Here is a 19,593-nt window from a genome sequence, read left to right as displayed (position 1 = left end):
AAAATAATAGAAAACAGAAAAATGTTGCGCGTCTATGATTTCCTTATAGAACGAAAGAAACTTTTGCCACGATCTAATATAATATTTAACAAATAACGGCAACTTCCGGTTCAAGTGTCTCTCTTAATTATTTTCGTGGAAATATGAGCGCGCAATAAATATTCACAGTCTAGTTAGACACAGTACTGTGAGAAGAAAGTAATAGAATTTTTATCACTATAAATAATAGATGCATATCCTTTATCACTGGTGGCATCCTAAATCATGCTAGTGGCTTTTGTCGTGTGACACAGCCTGGATATTTCTCTTCGGTTATTATCTGTTAGTCTGTATGTCCGGAGCAAGCTACATATGTAAATGTACGTACATATATATGTCGGAGATGAAAGAACACCGGAACCCCTCCCTGGATTCGCGGGAATACCGCAACTCTGTAACTTAGATTAAACAAATGCCGCACCGATTATTCGAGTTTTATGATCATGAGCTTGGGCTCGAGGCGACAATCAGTCGCCGAACGTAGCCGCGGTCAAAGGGATGAACGTTTTATCTAACAAAGGCACAGAGTAACTCTATACCTCTCCTTAAAAGAAATAGTCGTAGCGATACGTGGCAGTAAATACTTCAATAGTTTCTATCCCGCGGCCCGCCACACGCAGATTTTGTCCTTCGGGTAAGATGATCGCTGGGTGTCGGCATGCCTTTGTGGTGTATGTTTAGCTAACGTGAGGACCCGCTATAGATCTTAAGATTTAGTCAAGCGAAGTCCGTCAAATAGTCTTTGTTGCAACTACGGGAAGATAGGAGAAACCTATCTTCCACGAACGTTGCCCCCCGTCAACAACCTCCCCTCAAGGGCGGCCAGCATCTCTTTCAAAACGCCGATATGGAGATCGATCAATTAGCAACAGCGCTAATTTCCCTCACCTTTGGAACGAAAGCTTTCGTTGACGAATCCGAGGATCTCATGTCCTTAGACACACCCATTATAGTTCTCCTCGACGGCATCGTCGAGACGGAGATTCATTCTTTCGTACGATCTCATCGACGAATGACAGTACCACCTTACAACCAGTGAATACCTCACGTCTAGTTAACAAAGAGTTAGACTTGAACTGTGCGAGAACATATGTTTATCATCCCGTGACCGCGGATTCGTTTCGAACCTAAGGTCATTATCACTAGTGCTACGAGTGCCTAATCTTGTTGATAAGCCTGTGTTAGTAAACTCTTTATTGTATCACGGCAATGGCTAATTGTAATGAGAACTCATCAAACGCCCCTCTCCATAATCCTGACCCTAATCCGACATATACATACATACATACATACATACATACATAGTATATAGCAACGACAGGAAAAAGACTCGCAGCGATTAATTTTCGTTTGCCACGAGTCTATGAATCATTGGCGTTAGTCTGCTTGTTCGACTGCATTTTCCGTGGTAGTTCGATGTGATTAGGATAGCTCGTTACATGGTCGAAACATTGTTGAAACTGCTATATGACCATGATATTACACAATGAGTGTGTAAAGATGAGAGAAAAGAGAGCGCGATAGGGAGAAATTTTGGATCTTTGTTTTGGTCTCAAAATGGATCTTTGTTGAAACGACCTTTTTCGTTTAAATAATATGTAAGTTTTTTATTTATTTAAAGATAGCTACGCATCTTTCCATTTACGTAAATCGATCTCTTCCATCTTCGTGAGTTAGATCTGTCGAAAGTTTTTTCGCTTTCTCGAGTTGGCAAGTTGGAAAAAAAAAGAATCCCTGACATCGCGACGCGAAAGAATGATCGATTTGCCATAGAATGGTCATGTACAGTGAACGGCAATACTATCGCAACATCCTTCGCAATTGAATAATTTCTTCGTAAGGTCAGACCAAACGACTTGAGTTTTTGCGATGAACAAGGTAGAGGTTTATTTTTCAAGCTTTCTTTATCTGGGTTTAGAGCAACGGAAATTGGGACATCTTTCGAAGATTCGCACACGTACAGAACGTTAAAAAAATAATTTATTCCGAAATCTTTCAACTTTCGATTCGCCTTTCATCTCTTCGATTCGCCATCTGAACAAATATTTTGAAAAATTCAAATCAATTTATATGCTCGTCCTTGCTTCTTTCATAACACGGATTACTATCATTTTGAATGAACATGTGTGTAAATTTCGAGCTATCGCGGGGAGACGCGGTCGTTAGAATACGCGTCAACGAGAGTCGTAAATTCCCGTTACGATTAGAATAATCGACACCACGAATAGTTCGATCCCCGTATTTCGGTTAGGATAATCGGGGTGGTTGATGCGGTATAACACTGAGAGTCACAGAATTATAATAATGTATATTTCCAACAATTAGTCTACACGATTGAAAAGAGATAAACAATTAACAACTTTATCGCACGCAGATAATGTAGATGTATACAATATAGAGCAAGGCTCTTACAATTGAACTTAGTCTCTTGGTGGACGTAGCACGATATGATACTTAATAGAATAAGCGAATGTTTGGCAATGTCGCGGATCGACTTGAATTGGTGTTCTGTTCAGAGTTAGACGTTAGGCGTTAGAATTTTGACTAATTGGTCGCTCTTGCGTTGAGATGGAAGAAAGTTCAGTGTGGGTGTGCCCTTTTGCATGACGAACGCGGATTCGTTGTTCACACTTTTCGTTAAGAAAAGTGAGGGTAATGATCCGCGATGTCGATTGGTTATGCCCTACGCTGATGCTTGAAGGGATGGGTAGAAGGCCTCCTACCATCGTGGTTGATAGGAGACCTTGTTCATGGAAAAACCTGATTGATTTATTAGCTAGCTATTCTTCCCGATGGGTGCGTGTTCGCTTTCTCCGTATTTTTTCAGCGCGCCTGATAAACCCAAGGACCTCTCTAAAAACCAGATGTGCTTCGACAAATATTTTTTGGCTTAAGAAATTCTTCAGGACAAAGGGGTTGACTGAAGACGCCTGTTGATACAATACAGTGACAGCGAAAGAATATATTGGGTCCTTAGGTTTATTGAGGGTCGGAGTGACGTTACGCAGGCCGCTGGCTGTCCGGTCGCGAGGGCTGGCATGCAGATGTTTAGGCGACGTAACAATGTGCTTTTTTCGTGATTCGAATTAAAAGAATTAAACAAATCGGAACGTTGTTTTCCTTGTTGTAGCAATTGTACCTTGTGTAACATTTTTATTGCGCTCGTAATTCACGATACTTAGGCTGCAACATACCGAAGCTCCTCTCATACTTGTATCGCATTAGGGGCAAATGTTACATGGTTGCAGAACCGTACAAGCAATATGCTGGAGACAAAGTGGGGTGGGATTTTATGTACCAAGTTAATGCTACATTCCGTTCTCGTATTTGCCGGTGTGGAGACGCGGATAGCGTTTATTATGCTCGCATTTAGGTATTCCGTGGCTGCTTCGATTTCATCATTGGTTTTTAGTGAGGATGAGGCTGAAGTTGTGTGGGTAAAGACTTCTCTAAAGAGCTGCCAGTTGGTGTGTTGGTTATGAATGGAGCCATTAGGTGTATTCTCGATGATAGTTGAACTGACTGTTACTATCACGAGGGAATGATCAGAGGAGAGATCAGCCGAGGAATTGATTTGGACGTGTCTTGACGAGATATTTTTAGTTATGAAGAAATCAAGGAGATCGGGTATTTTGTTTGTGTCGGTGGGCCAGTGTGTGGGTTCGTATGTGGTAAGGTAGTTGAGGTTGTTGGTTATTATGCTGTTGAGGAGGTTTTTGCCTCTTACTGTAACCAGTCTGCTACCCCATTGGGTGTGTTTAGCGTTGTAGTCTCCTCCGGCTATGTATCTGTTGCCCAGGGTGTCCAGGAAGTGGTCAAAGTCTTCTTTGGCGATGGAGTGTCTGGGAGGGCAGTATACAGCTGAAGTGGTGATTGTACCATGACAGTCTTCTATTGCTACGTTTGTTGCTTGGAGGTAGTCTTTCTGGAATGGTTGAAGTTCGTAGTGCTTGATGTTTGATTTGATTATGATTTCGGTGCCGCCGTGGGCCTTTCCGCTGGGGTGTTGGGTGTGGTAGAAGTTGTAGACGTGTATTTTGAGGTAGTTTTTGTCGGTGAAGTGGGTTTCGCATATGAGCATCACATCGATTTGCTGTTGTTTTAAGAATAGTTCTAGTTCAGATTTGTGCTGAGCTAGACCGTTGGCGTTCCACAGAGCTATTCGCATTGGTTTTATTTTGCTTCTGTGCGTATGAATTTGTCCATGAAGAGTGTGAGTAGTGACAGCAAGTTGTTAATTTGCTCAGTTTGCTTCTCGATAAGTTTTTCGAGTCTGGTAAAGTTGTCTGTGCTTTGTGGGGTGGGAATTCTATTTTCTGTGTGTACACTGTGTGTTTTCGAGTTGTTTACGTTTCCTTGCGTTGCCTGCGCATAGGATACTGTTGGTGTGGTGAGTTTTTGGGGTTTAGGTTCTTGTATGGTTATGTCCTTGGGTCTCAGTTTTGGATACTTTATATTATGTAGTGTTTTGTAGGCTGAGCATCCTTTGTAGTTCGCAGGATGCTCTCCTTGACAGTGGATACACTTGGCGGGGGTTTCCGGGGATTTAGTGCATTGGTCAGTGCGGTGATTACCTGCACATTTTACGCACCGGAAGTTGTGATTGCAGTATTTCTGCGTGTGGCCGTACCTTTGGCACCTTTTGCATTGTATTATTTCTTTCTTTACAAGAGGTGGCTCGAACTTAACTATGGAGTTCATCAGCCGATTGATGTTGTAGATTTCTTTGTTGTTTGTTTTTTGTTTTAAGTCTATAAAAAATAAGGATAGTGGGTTTTTTGTGATTCTATGCCTAATGTTGCTGATGTTAGTTACTTCGTGGCCGTGATTTAACAGTTCGCACTTTAGTTCGTCTAGATCGACTGAGTGGTGGATGTTGCGTAGCACCACTCGAAATGGTCTTTCTTGTTTGAGCTGGTATGTGTGGAATTTAGCGTTTAACGTTTTTAATAGCTTGGTTAACTTTCTATAGGCGTTTGGGTGGGTCGGCAGTATTTTCACGTGGTTGTTGTTAATCTTTAACTTGTAGTCCTCTTTGCTGATGTCTTTTTCGATAGTCTTAATCATTGACTGTATGTCGATTACGTCGTTAATGAATATCGGTGGGGGAGGGGGAATTCTTTGAGTATGGAGATTATTTACCTTTTCGGTTGTAATCATGGAGTCTTCCGTGGACTCCAGTATTGAAAATCTATTGTAGGTGGTCACCTGGCTGGCTGATGGTTTAGTTTGACTCTTGTTTACATTTGTCTTGGTTGGTTCGAGCTTTCGTTTTTTCGTGTGATGGTCGTTTACCAGGATAGATGTGTTGCCCTCTTGCCACGGGGGAGGAAAAATGGCGGTGTTATAATTTAGCTCCGGGGAGCCTGTTGGGAATGATAGAGCCATCATCGAGCTAGTTAATTCAGTGTGAAAGAACTAATCGAGAGGCTGTTAACCCCTGGCTAGGTTAGTTGGATTCGCTTTCGACAGATGGGCGTCACGTGGAGTTTTGTGAACTTCACAGGGCACTGGACACACGTCTGCACGTCTCGGCACTCAGCAGCAACTGGATGCTCACGTGCTGCTTTGTGAACATTGCCGGGCACTGGACACACGTCTGCACGCCTCGGCACTCACGAACGAACTGGATAATGTATGTGATAATGTATTTTTAGTGTATCCTGTTAGCTTAACAAAACATAACTTTGTTCAACGTTTGCATAATATATTTAAAGAAAAAGATTCGTACTTCTCCGGGCATTTTAGTGTTTTTCTTCCTTCCCATCCGATGTTCCTGCTATTTCATTTTCTGATGTGAGCGCCTCCAGTGAATTTATTTGTTTGGGTTTCTTCTGGGGGTTTCTGTCTCTATTTCTACATAATTCCACTGGGTGGAATCGGCCCGGGAAGTTCAGTGCTTCACAGATTGTGCACGGTTTTTTTTTTGAATGGTGGATTTACCTTTCTAACCATGTCTATCTTTCTTTCTTGTGTTTCTTTCCTTTTTCTCCAGTCTTCATATTGTCCCAAAATTCCTATTAGGTCATTTGTTGTCTGTATATTATCGCTTTCGATTTTGTCTTGGACTTCGATAGGTAATCCAATGACAATCAGGTGTATCCTCACCTCTTCATCCATTTCCCTTTTTACTTCCAATATTAGTCGTTCTTTCTCTATTGCATATTCTACGAACGAACCTGAAAGGTATTTAAAGTTGTAAGCATATCGTATTGCAGGCCAACCTTTATTCTTAAAGGCTTTGAGAAATGCTTCTTTCCAATCTTCCCAGTTGTGTCCTCCAGCTTTCAGTAGATTTGTTTGGTACCACCTTTTTGCTGTTTTTCCTAGGTACTTTCTCAAACCTTTGACTTTTCCTCATCGCTTTTTATTTTGTATTTTTTGCATTCCTCTTCATACTCTGATATCCAGTTTGTGGCTTTCTGAGTTCCTTCTAATCGTTCTATATTGTTGTTTGTTTCAACTATTTCCCTCTTATCTCGTCTTTAATGGGTCTCTAGAAGTTTTTCCATTTTCACTCGATTCCGGTTTCACACTCGATTTTGCACTAGCGACTGGGTTACTCGCGCACGATGGTCGTAAGTTCTAGCACTGTTATAATCGGCACTGATCCCACTTCTGATGTCGGGTTGGCGTTACGATTAGAGTTAGGGTTAAGGGCGTAAACGAATCCCTATTGACACTAGACGTGATCACTATGCAATAGAGGAGATATTTACTAGTGCAAACATGACCATGTTGGAATTGGACAAGTAATCGCGATAATTTGATACTCGAGAAGCTAATGACAATGATCTTAGGCTCAATAACGAATCCACGGTCAACGGGATGACGAACTCTACTCTTCTTTAGCGTCTAAGTTGTACTCAATGTTAATGCATGGGGCCATCACTATGTATCCGAGAGTTACTTGAATCGTCGTCGAGATCGTACCGGATAGTAACTCTCCGTCTCGACGATGCCGTCGAGGAAAACTATAATGGGTGGGTCTAAGGACATGAGATCCTCGGATTCGTCAAAGAAAGCTTTCGTTCCAAAGGTGAGGGAAATTAGCGCTGTTGCTAATTGGTCGATCTCCATATCGGCGTTTTGAAAGAGATGCTGGCCGCCCTTGAGGGGAGGTTGTTGACGGGGGCATCGTTCGTGGAAGATAGGCTTCTCCTATCGTCCCGTAGTTGCAACAAGGACTGTTTGTCTAAATGAAGAACTTTGCTTGACTAAATCTTAAGATTTATTGCGGGTCCTCAAGTTAGCTAAACATACTGCGGAGGTATATTGACATCTGGAGATCATCTTACCCGAAGGATAGGATCTGCGTGTGGCGAGCCACGGAACAGAAACCTTTGAAATATTTACTGCCACGTGTCGCTACGGCTATTTCTTTAAAGGAGAGGTATAGAGTTACTCTGTGCCTTTGTTAGATAAAACGTTCATCCCTTGACCGCGGCTACGTTCGGCGACTGGTTGTCGCCTCGAGCCCAAGCTCACTATCATAAACCTCGAACAATCGGAGCAACATTTGTTTAATCTAAATTACGACATTACGGTATTCCAAGAATCCAAGGAGAGGTTCCGGTGTTTTTCCATCTCCGACAAATATATATGTTTTGAATAAATAGAATTAAAAAGTGAGAAGAAATTAAGAAATAAGAAATTAATCAAACTTACGAAAAAAGATCAATGTCTCTGTTAAATTATATACGTTGTTTATATTAAATAATATTACTCCTGTATTGTTGATAGAATTTGTTTACTACACACACATATATATATATATGTAGTATCGTGGGCAAAAGGCCTAAGATATCTGCAGAATCGTAAACAATGTCGCGAGAGCCGCGGCATCGTCGGGTACATCAATGTGTCATCGATCCTTTTTAAGTGGATAGTTTCGTGGAAAGGGCCCGCGTGACCCTGGCCACGGGCGTTTCGGGACACGTGTCTCGAACGGCGGGAAAAGACAAAGAGACGTTAAAGTGAGTATTAGTTGAGAAGCCGGAGAGAACGGATGCAAAAGGTGTGCAGAGTGTGAATTGAGAAGCGAGAGCGAGCGAGTGTAGAAGCCGAAGAGTGTGAATCGGGAAGTCGAAAGCCGCGTCTGAAAATAAGACGTACGACAGCATTGTAATTATTTCGTTGCTTCGAATATTATTAATTAAATCAAAACATCATTACTTGTCCTTTCCTCTAAGACCCATTAAGATACTACATAATTTTGGGGGCTCAGCCGGGATCTAGAGCGCTAAGTGACAAGTGAAAGTGATATTTCGGAACGATGAGTAACTACATTGCAGGAGAAGCATATTTGACTGACGAGCAGGTGGCTCAGATGCGAATACCTGAGTTAAAAGACGAGCTGAGAAAACGACGGCTGAGATTAACGGGTAGAAAGCGCGAGCTGGTAGCGCGATTGCTGGCTGCGGTACGTTTAGATCGGTAACATGGTGCACGAGAAGAAGACGACGATGACGACGATGTTTTAGAAGACGACGACGACGATGAGATGGGCGTGATTGGGGACCGTTTAGACGGCAACGGTCCAGGGAATCACGATCTCAGTAGTCAAGACGGCGGAGTTCGGGTGACTCCAGTGGTAAGACGACGAGGGCAAGACGAGCCTAAGTGCACGGTGTTAACGTTTGAAGACGTAAAAGACTCGTTAGGAAAATTCAGCGGAGATGACCTACCGAATGTGAGCCAATGGATAAGGGATTTCGAGGAAATGGCGGAAGTGTGTGGCTGGTCGGACATCCACATGGTGGTTTTCGCCAGGAAGCTTCTCACAGGCTCTGCTCAAGCTTTCGCACGCCAAGAACGATGCACGAAGTCCTGGGCGAAGTTTAAAAAGGCGTTGGTAGATGAATTCCCAGACATAGTGAGTGACCGGGAGGTACATCAAGAATTAGCACATAGAACGAAAAGAACAGACGAGAGTCTGCTTCAGTATATGTATAATATGCGTGAGATTGCGGGACAAGGAAGAGTCGATACACAGTCGGTAATCGACTATATTATCCAGGGTATTCCCGATGAGGTCGCGAATAAAGCCATACTATACGGGGCCAGGAATATGCAGCAGCTGAAGGAACGCTTCAAGCGGTATGAAGCGATGAAAAGTGAGATGAGGACGAAAACAAAATTTGGGGAATGCAAGGACGATGAAGCGGAACGATCAGCAATACGGAAGCAGTCGAGGCAAACGAGCAGTGATCCCAAAAGGTGCTTCAATTGCGGCGGTGACGATCACTTAAGTGTTACGTGTCCAAAGAAAGAGAAAGGTGTGAAGTGCTTTAGCTGCAACGAATTTGGACATGTTGCGGCGAAGTGTACTGCACGACCAAAGGAGACTTACGTCATCTCGAGGCCCGAGAAGAAGGAGTACGTGAAAGAAGTGTCGATAGATGACTGTAAGATTACATCGTTAGTAGATACGGGTAGTGATCTCACGTTCATACGATCAGACGAGTATGCGAGGTTAGGATCACCACCGCTAGGAAATTGTAAACTTAAGTTTGATGGTTTGGGTTCCGCTGACAATGAGACCTCGGGTGAATTTACGAAGGTAATGACGGCCGACGGGCAGGCTGACGGTCACGAAGACGCGTCGGATATATTGAGGGTCAACGTGATAGAACAGTTTGACGAGATAGATGTAGCGCACATAGAGGAACCTCACTACCGTGAAGCGATTCGCGATATCTTTAGGGGGTATAAGCCAGAGAAGACGCGGGATGTCGGGATAACCGCGAAAATCGTGTTGAAAAGCGACAAACCCGTAGTACAAAGACCGCGAAGACTGGCGCCGTCTGAGAAAAGAGAAATAGACGACTTGGTGAAGTTGCGAAAAAACGAAGGCGATTTTAAGTGTCAGGTATGTCATAGGCCGGGCAAAAATATGGAGTACACGGATACCCCGAGTAGAAATTCACTGCCGGGTGCTGTGTATGTGGCTGAGTGTGAGGACGGGCTGATTGCACGGTTGAGAAGCGCACAGAAGAAGGGCATTGAAGTCCGTAAGATTTTAGATGCCGCAACGTGTAGTCAGGCCGATAGATATGTAACCAGAAGATTAATCGACGAAGAGTGGGGCGTGAATTTCGAAAAACAGCGTCGTGAGTTACGTGAGGACGCGAAAAGGAAGATCGCTGCGACGCAAGAAGAAAACAAAAGGAATTTCGACAAAAGACGGAAGAGTGCGAAGCAGTACCTAAGGGGAGATCTGGTAGCCATTAAGAGAACTCAATTTGGCCCAGGTTTAAAATTCGGGGGCAAATTTTTAGGTCCGTACCGGGTATTGCGAACAATGTGGAATGACCGATACATGGTGGAGAAAGTAGGGGAGCATGAGGGGCCTACGCACACGTCGGCGACCGCCGACTTCATGAAGCCTTGGGTCCTCAACGCCGAAGACGACGCATCCGACGATAGCGAAATTGAAGACCACATCTGAGGGCAGATGTTATTGCAGGATGGCCGAATGTAGTATCGTGGGCAAAAGGCCTAAGATATCTGCCGAATCGTAAATAATGTCGCGAGAGCCGCGGCATCGTCGGGTACATCAATGTGTCGTCGATCCTTTTTAAGTGGATAGTTTCGTGGAAAGGGCCCGCGTGACCCTGGCCATGGGCGTTTCGGGACACGTGTCTCGAACGGCGGGAAAAGACAAAGAGACGTTAAAGTGAGTATTAGTTGAGAAGCCGGAGAGAACGGATGCAAAAGGTGTGCAGAGTGTGAATTGAGAAGCGAGAGCGAGCGAGTGTAGAAGCCGAAGAGTGTGAATCGGGAAGTCGAAAGCCGCGTCTGAAAATAAGACGTACGACAGCATTGTAATTATTTCGTTGCTTCGAATATTATTAATTAAATCAAAACATCATTACTTGTCCTTTCCTCTAAGACCCATTAAGATACTACATATATATATATATATATATATATAAATTATATATAATAACAATTGTACAGTGTATAAGTATAGCAAATGAAGATACAGTGTAACCTGAAAAGTAGTATTAGACAGTAACTAGTCAGACGCGAGTGTTTCAATGATCGTTCGATGTTTCTTATTACTAAGGTGGATAGTTTCATAAATTTTTCCAAAGTAAATTAATATTTCTTTGTTATTTAGTAAAAAAATGGATCAGTGTTCCATCAATGATTAAGGAAAAGAATTAAATATTAATAAATTATGATATAAAAAGGAAGCTAAAAAGCTAAAAAGGAAGCACCCAGCAGACCTTATAAAGGACATAACCTAACAAACACGAGGATGGTACCCCGCTGGGGGTAGCCACCAACATGCTAATTTAACCGTTAAAAAATTCCACCAAATGTCCAAATTGGACAAATTGTGAATTTTAATTCGTTATTTTACATATCGTAATTAAAGTACAATAATTAACTCTTAATTAATTTAATATATATCATAATTTATTAATATTTAATTCTTTTCCTTAATCATTGATGGAACACTGATCCATTTTTTTACTAAATAACAAAGAAATATTAATTTACTTTGGAAAAATTTATGAAACTATCCACCTTAGTAATAAGAAACATCGAACGATCATTGAAACACTCGCGTCTGACTAGTTACTGTCTAATACTACTTTTCAGGTTACACTGTATCTTCATTTGCTATACTTATACACTGTACAATTGTTATTATATATAATTTATATATATATATATATGTAGTATCTTAATGGGTCTTAGAGGAAAGGACAAGTAATGATGTTTTGATTTAATTAATAATATTCGAAGCAACGAAATAATTACAATGCTGTCGTACGTCTTATTTTCAGACGCGGCTTTCGACTTCCCGATTCACACTCTTCGGCTTCTACACTCGCTCGCTCTCGCTTCTCAATTCACACTCTGCACACCTTTTGCATCCGTTCTCTCCGGCTTCTCAACTAATACTCACTTTAACGTCTCTTTGTCTTTTCCCGCCGTTCGAGACACGTGTCCCGAAACGCCCATGGCCAGGGTCACGCGGGCCCTTTCCACGAAACTATCCACTTAAAAAGGATCGACGACACATTGATGTACCCGACGATGCCGCGGCTCTCGCGACATTATTTACGATTCGGCAGATATCTTAGGCCTTTTGCCCACGATACTACATTCGGCCATCCTGCAATAACATCTGCCCTCAGATGTGGTCTTCAATTTCGCTATCGTCGGATGCGTCGTCTTCGGCGTTGAGGACCCAAGGCTTCATGAAGTCGGCGGTCGCCGACGTGTGCGTAGGCCCCTCATGCTCCCCTACTTTCTCCACCATGTATCGGTCATTCCACATTGTTCGCAATACCCGGTACGGACCTAAAAATTTGCCCCCGAATTTTAAACCTGGGCCAAATTGAGTTCTCTTAATGGCTACCAGATCTCCCCTTAGGTACTGCTTCGCACTCTTCCGTCTTTTGTCGAAATTCCTTTTGTTTTCTTCTTGCGTCGCAGCGATCTTCCTTTTCGCGTCCTCACGTAACTCACGACGCTGTTTTTCGAAATTCACGCCCCACTCTTCGTCGATTAATCTTCTGGTTACATATCTATCGGCCTGACTACACGTTGCGGCATCTAAAATCTTACGGACTTCAATGCCCTTCTTCTGTGCGCTTCTCAACCGTGCAATCAGCCCGTCCTCACACTCAGCCACATACACAGCACCCGGCAGTGAATTTCTACTCGGGGTATCCGTGTACTCCATATTTTTGCCCGGCCTATGACATACCTGACACTTAAAATCGCCTTCGTTTTTTCGCAACTTCACCAAGTCGTCTATTTCTCTTTTCTCAGACGGCGCCAGTCTTCGCGGTCTTTGTACTACGGGTTTGTCGCTTTTCAACACGATTTTCGCGGTTATCCCGACATCCCGCGTCTTCTCTGGCTTATACCCCCTAAAGATATCGCGAATCGCTTCACGGTAGTGAGGTTCCTCTATGTGCGCTACATCTATCTCGTCAAACTGTTCTATCACGTTGACCCTCAATATATCCGACGCGTCTTCGTGACCGTCAGCCTGCCCGTCGGCCGTCATTACCTTCGTAAATTCACCCGAGGTCTCATTGTCAGCGGAACCCAAACCATCAAACTTAAGTTTACAATTTCCTAGCGGTGGTGATCCTAACCTCGCATACTCGTCTGATCGTATGAACGTGAGATCACTACCCGTATCTACTAACGATGTAATCTTACAGTCATCTATCGACACTTCTTTCACGTACTCCTTCTTCTCGGGCCTCGAGATGACGTAAGTCTCCTTTGGTCGTGCAGTACACTTCGCCGCAACATGTCCAAATTCGTTGCAGCTAAAGCACTTCACACCTTTCTCTTTCTTTGGACACGTAACACTTAAGTGATCGTCACCGCCGCAATTGAAGCACCTTTTGGGATCACTGCTCGTTTGCCTCGACTGCTTCCGTATTGCTGATCGTTCCGCTTCATCGTCCTTGCATTCCCCAAATTTTGTTTTCGTCCTCATCTCACTTTTCATCGCTTCATACCGTTTGAAGCGTTCCTTCAGCTGCTGCATATTCCTGGCCCCGTATAGTATGGCTTTATTCGCGACCTCATCGGGAATACCCTGGTTAATATAGTCGATTACCGACTGTGTATCGACTCTTCCTTGTCCCGCAATCTCACGCATATTATACATATACTGAAGCAGACTCTCGTCTGTTCTTTTCGTTCTATGTGCTAATTCTTGATGTACCTCCCGGTCACTCACTATGTCTGGGAATTCATCTACCAACGCCTTTTTAAACTTCGCCCAGGACTTCGTGCATCGTTCTTGGCGTGCGAAAGCTTGAGCAGAGCCTGTGAGAAGCTTTCTGGCGAAAACCACCATGTGGATGTCCGACCAGCCACACACTTCCGCCATTTCCTCGAAATCCCTTATCCATTGGCTCACATTCGGTAGGTCATCTCCGCTGAATTTTCCTAACGAGTCTTTTACGTCTTCAAACGTTAACACCGTGCACTTAGGCTCGTCTTGCCCTCATCGTCTTACCACTGGAGTCACCCGAACTCCGCCGTCATGAATACTGAGATCGTGATTCCCTGGACCGTTGCCGTCTAAACGGTCCCCAATCACGCCCATCTCGTCGTCGTCGTCGTCTTCTAAAACATCGTCGTCATCATCGTCTTCTTCTCGTGCACCATGTTACCGATCTAAACGTACCGCAGCCAGCAATCGCGCTACCAGCTCGCGCATTCTACCCGTTAATCTCAGCCGTCGTTTTCTCAGCTCGTCTTTTAACTCAGGTATTCGCATCTGAGCCACCTGCTCGTCAGTCAAATATGCTTCTCCTGCAATGTAGTTACTCATCGTTCCGAAATATCACTTTCACTTGCCACTTAGCGCTCTAGATCCCGGCTGAGCCCCCAAAATTATGTAGTATCTTAATGGGTCTTAGAGGAAAGGACAAGTAATGATGTTTTGATTTAATTAATAATATTCGAAGCAACGAAATAATTACAATGCTGTCGTACGTCTTATTTTCAGACGCGGCTTTCGACTTCCCGATTCACACTCTTCGGCTTCTACACTCGCTCGCTCTCGCTTCTCAATTCACACTCTGCACACCTTTTGCATCCGTTCTCTCCGGCTTCTCAACTAATACTCACTTTAACGTCTCTTTGTCTTTTCCCGCCGTTCGAGACACGTGTCCCGAAACGCCCGTGGCCAGGGTCACGCGGGCCCTTTCCACGAAACTATCCACTTAAAAAGGATCGACGACACATTGATGTACCCGACGATGCCGCGGCTCTCGCGACATTGTTTACGATTCGGCAGATATCTTAGGCCTTTTGCCCACGATACTACATATATATATATATGTGTGTGTAGTAAACAAATTCTATCAACAATACAGGTGTAATATTATTTAATATAAACAACGTATATAATTTAACAGAGACATTGATCTTTTTTCGTAAGTTTGATTAATTTCTTATTTCTTAATTTCTTCTCACTTTTTAATTCTATTTATTCAAAACATATATATTTAATATAATCGATACAGCTGCATAATGCGAAGCTTCATTAATTAATATCAAAAACGTTCATCGTTTTCAACCGTCAACTGTAAAAAAATAATAATATATAACAAATTATTAAAAAACAAAGTATGCGGGGAATCGATTCTCGATTTTCAGGTAAACATTGCACCAAAGACTTATAATTTCCCGTTTAGATAATCATCGTTATTGATTGTTATAGACGCATATTAATTGTTGTTCATTTTTGTATTTTATCAAATCATTTCATAATAAAAAAAACTCGATTTTCAGACTTCAGCATCGATCCCAACCAAGGTAGGCCAATATGGAAATATTAAATTCACAATAGACGATGAGACAGCAGCACTGATACCGATACGGATTCAAACTTCGTTTTCCGAGACATTGTCTTAGAGGAAGCATAAAGAACACCCACAAGAAAAACAAAGACGGAAATCGAGGAACTCAACGTGGAAATGGAAAAACTTCTAGAGACCCTTTAAAGACGAGATAAGAGGGAAATAGTTGAAACAAACAACAATATAGAACGATTAGAAGGAACTCAGAAAGCCACAAACTGAATATCAGAGTATGAAGAGGAATGCAAAAAATACAAAATAAAAAGCGATGAGGAAAAGTCAAAGGTTTGAGAAAGTACCTAGGAAAAACAGCAAAAAGGTGGTACCAAACAAATCTACTGAAAGCTGGAGGACACAACTGGGAAGATTGGAAAGAAGCATTTCTCAACGCCTTTAAGAATAAAGGTTGGCCTGCAATACGATATGCTTACAACTTTAAATACCTTTCAGGTTCGTTCGTAGAATATGCAATAGAGAAAGAACGACTAATATTGGAAGTAAAAAGGGAAATGGATGAAGAGGTGAGGATACACCTGATTGTCATTGGATTACCTATCGAAGTCCAAGACAAAATCGAAAGCGATAATATACAGACAACAAATGACCTAATAGGAATTTTGGGACAATATGAAGACTGGAGAAAAAGGAAAGAAACACAAGAAAGAAAGATAGACATGGTTAGAAAGGTAAATCCACCATTCAAAAAAAAACCGTGCACAATCTGTGAAGCACTGAACTTCCCGGGCCGATTCCACCCAGTGGAATTATGTAGAAATAGAGACAGAAACCCCCAGAAGAAACCCAAACAAATAAATTCACTGGAGGCGCTCACATCAGAAAATGAAATAGCAGGAACATCGGATGGGAAGGAAGAAAAACACTAAAATGCCCGGAGAAGTACGAACCATTGATAAAACTGCGAGTTAAAGTCAACGATCAAAAAGAGATTAAAGGTGTTTACGGGAGCGAATGCAAGTTTTATCGATCAAAGGATCATTGATCAGATAAAAGAAGACAAGAGCATGTTCAAAACCATCAATGGGGAAGACTTCACGAGTAGCCGGGCAAGACTAAAAATGAGGATAAACAAGATAGAGAAAGAGATAGATGTGTATATAGTACGCAATAATAACTTCACATATGATCTCATCTTAGGGCTGGACGCCATAAGGGAATTCAAACTAAGACAAGACGAGAATTTGAGGGTTAGCCAAAAAGTAGACGACAAAGAGGAAGTAATATTTAATAGAAAAGAAGAAAGAAGAAATAACCAGAGAAGAAAGGTAAACGTTACCGAACACAAGGAGACGGGTAAGCCTATGGACAACCTAGAACACCTAAATAACCTACAAAAAATAGAGGTAAGCCAACTTATAGAGAGATGTATTTGCTAAACACAATGTGGGAACCAGGAAATCACAAGAAGCTTCTATTAAGCTAATCGAAAATAAATACATATCAAAGAAACCATACAGATGTAGCATTCCAGATCAGAGAGAAATAGAATTCCAGATTACGAAACTACTAGAACACGATCTCATAGAGGAATCAAGTTCACCATTTGCAGCACCAGTGACACTAGCCTTTAAAAAAGAGTCGAATCGTAGAGATAGACTATGTATTGATTTCAGAGAGATAAACAAAATTGTAGTTCCGGAACCACAACCATTCCCAAGAATTGAAGATATCATAGTCAAAGCGGGAAATTGCCATTTCTTCTCAACGTTTGACATTAATTCGGCGTTCTGGTCAAAGAGGCGATTCAGTACTGGCAGCATTGGTTAATCGGTAGATACTTCACTGTCCTTTCAGACCATAAACCGTTGGAATCAATGAGAATCAAAGCAAGAACCGATGAAACTTTAGGAGACCTGATGCACTACTTATCGCAGTACGACTTCAAAATCATCTACTCACCAGGAAAACACAAGATAGAGGCAGTCGCACTATCCAGGAACCCCGTCTTAGAAAGTTTTGAGAACGAAGAAGAGGTTTTGAAAGTAGCGAATATTATAAAAAAACAAGACATAATCCGAGATCAGAAAGAAAACAGAGAAGATATTAAAAATACGAAAGACCTTATAAAAAAATCAGAGATTTTTTTTAAAAATATTAAAGGACGCCAACGTATATTCGTCTCACAAGAGTTTAGTTTAGGCGAGCATATCATAAAGACGGTGCATGATTTCTTTGGCCATGTTGGAAGGAATCACATATTGAAAAAAATCCGACCCTTTTATTATTTCAAAAATATGGACCGAATTGTCGACAAATTCTGCAAACAATGCGAAACCTGCATTAGGAATAAAAGCAGAACGAGAAGACCGATCGGGCTTATGTGGAGACTAGGACCAGCGAGGAAACCGTTTGAAATAATGTCATTCGATACGGTCCGAGGTTTTTCCAACAACAACTCACCAAAGAAGTATATGCATATACTCATAAATCACTTTTCAAGGGCTGTTTTTATGTCCACATCGAAAACACAACGCGCGGAAGATATCATAAAACTTATAAACTCGACAGGAGAAACTGACTCCATAAAAATTATCCTTGCAGACCGATACCCAGCGATGACATCCAAGGAAATTCAAGAGTACGCGAGAGAGAAAAACATTAAATTAATTTTCACCTCGACAGACTGTCCATCCTCCAATGGACTAAACGAGAGGGTAAATCAAACATTAGTAAACAGAATCAGATGCAAGATCAATTCGAAAAAAAAAAAGAAACTGGACAAAGATCGCAGAAAAAAGCGTAGAAGAATACAATCACACCAGACACAGTGTAACGGGATTTGCCCCAAATCACTTACTGTATGGGAAAATGATCGAAATCATCCCTAAGGGAATAACAGAGAAGAAGATAAACTTAAAAAGAGACAGAGAAGAAGCATTTAAAATCTCAGCAAGAAATTTCGAAATCAACAAACAAAAATATGACAAAAAAAGACGAGAACACGAGTTTAAAATTGGTGATACGGTCTTCACCCACAACGGAAACAGAATGAATAGAAATAAGCTGGAAGAAATTAGGAAAGGACCTTTCAAAATTTTGAGAAAGATTTCAAACTCTATATATGAAGTGGATAACGGTAACCGGAGATCTGAAGGGAATTTCTTCAAACTGGCCCGGAAAAACGACCGAACAGAAAGGAAGTCGATCGAAGAGCTTCCGTTCCAACAGCTTCGACGTGTCGACATTGCACGGAGCTAAAAGTAAGCTTAGCGGATCCTCGAAAGCCGCTATTTCGACCTTTATGGCACCGTCGAATTGGTTCACGAAGAGACACCAACCGATGTCGAAGAAGCCGGAAGATTTAGTAACGGCCAGTTTAAGTCTCAAGTTCGATAAATCGAAGGTAGTGAAGGCGGTGAAGGAAACGTTGGGTAAAAAGTCCCCTAATAGCGAGGTCAAACACAAAGTCGTATGGGACAACACTAGTGGAACCAAAGTGGACGCTCAGGTAAGTTGTATTTCTCGTTACGATATCGTTTCTTGTTTAAGAGCCATCGTAGGTGAAAGGGGGAATGAAAAAGAAAATCGTAAATCGTAAAATCTCTTCCAGAGAATGCACTTTATCGTAAAAATTAGTAAAGTCAACAACAACGTGAAATTAAATAATTGTTGTTTGATATTCTGTATTATCGATATAGGTGAAACGTGGAGAAGATAATTTGCAATCATTGCGGACAATATCGCAGTGACATTATTATCAATCGGTAATATTAAAGATAAAATTCATATGGGATGAAAACAGAGCGTCAAAAGTGGTTATTTTCCGATCTTCTTGCGAAGGGAAAAATGTTTAAGAACGGCTCTCAGCAAGGAATAAAAAATGTTATTACAGTTCCATTTTCGTGTTCGTTTTTTTTCTACATGATCCATGTGAAATAATTCTTCAGATGCTCTGCTGGTAAATGAATCGACGTTTGTAATAGAGGAAATATGAAGTACAGCGAGATCGTTGTTGACTATTGTTCTACACCGATATCGACAAAATAATTCTTCGACAACTCTATTGATAAATCAATTGTAGTTTGAAATCAAACGAATCTGAAGTACCATCAGTTTGTTGCTACGAGAACAATAGTCACCAACGATCTCGCAGTAATTCGGATTCGTTCGATTTTAAACTTCAATTGTTTTACCGACAGAATCTCTGAATAATTATTTTGCTGGTAAATTCTGTTGG

General features: G+C 41.9%; 2 protein-coding genes and 1 long non-coding RNA gene across 5 annotated transcripts in view; 2 read left to right on the top strand and 1 right to left on the bottom strand.

Moving 5' to 3' along the window:
• Positions 1-16,188, top strand: part of LOC126914868 (uncharacterized) — a 50,725-nt gene extending 34,537 nt beyond the window's left edge. For both annotated transcript variants that reach the window (XR_007709888.1, XR_007709889.1), the window contains exon 2: positions 15,196-16,188. This is a non-coding gene — a long non-coding RNA (uncharacterized LOC126914868). The remainder of the gene's footprint in view (positions 1-15,195) is intronic.
• The window catches only part of LOC126914807 (A disintegrin and metalloproteinase with thrombospondin motifs 3-like), a 434,443-nt gene that overhangs the window by 240,688 nt on the left and 174,162 nt on the right, over positions 1-19,593 (bottom strand). The window lies entirely within an intron of this gene.
• The window catches only part of LOC126914758 (uncharacterized), an 88,952-nt gene continuing 87,690 nt past the window's right edge, over positions 18,332-19,593 (top strand). The window contains exon 1 of one of the 2 annotated variants that reach the window (XM_050719163.1): positions 18,332-18,864. In XM_050719163.1, the coding sequence (XP_050575120.1) occupies positions 18,478-18,864 (387 nt within the window). In that variant the 5' untranslated portion in view covers positions 18,332-18,477. The remainder of the gene's footprint in view (positions 18,865-19,593) is intronic. The other variant, XM_050719161.1, reaches the window with a different exon arrangement.

The sequence above is a fragment of the Bombus affinis genome, chromosome 3 (assembly GCF_024516045.1).
Source record: "Bombus affinis isolate iyBomAffi1 chromosome 3, iyBomAffi1.2, whole genome shotgun sequence".
Taxonomy (NCBI): Eukaryota; Metazoa; Arthropoda; class Insecta; order Hymenoptera; family Apidae; genus Bombus; species Bombus affinis.
This window is presented reverse-complemented; position numbering and strand designations above follow the sequence as displayed.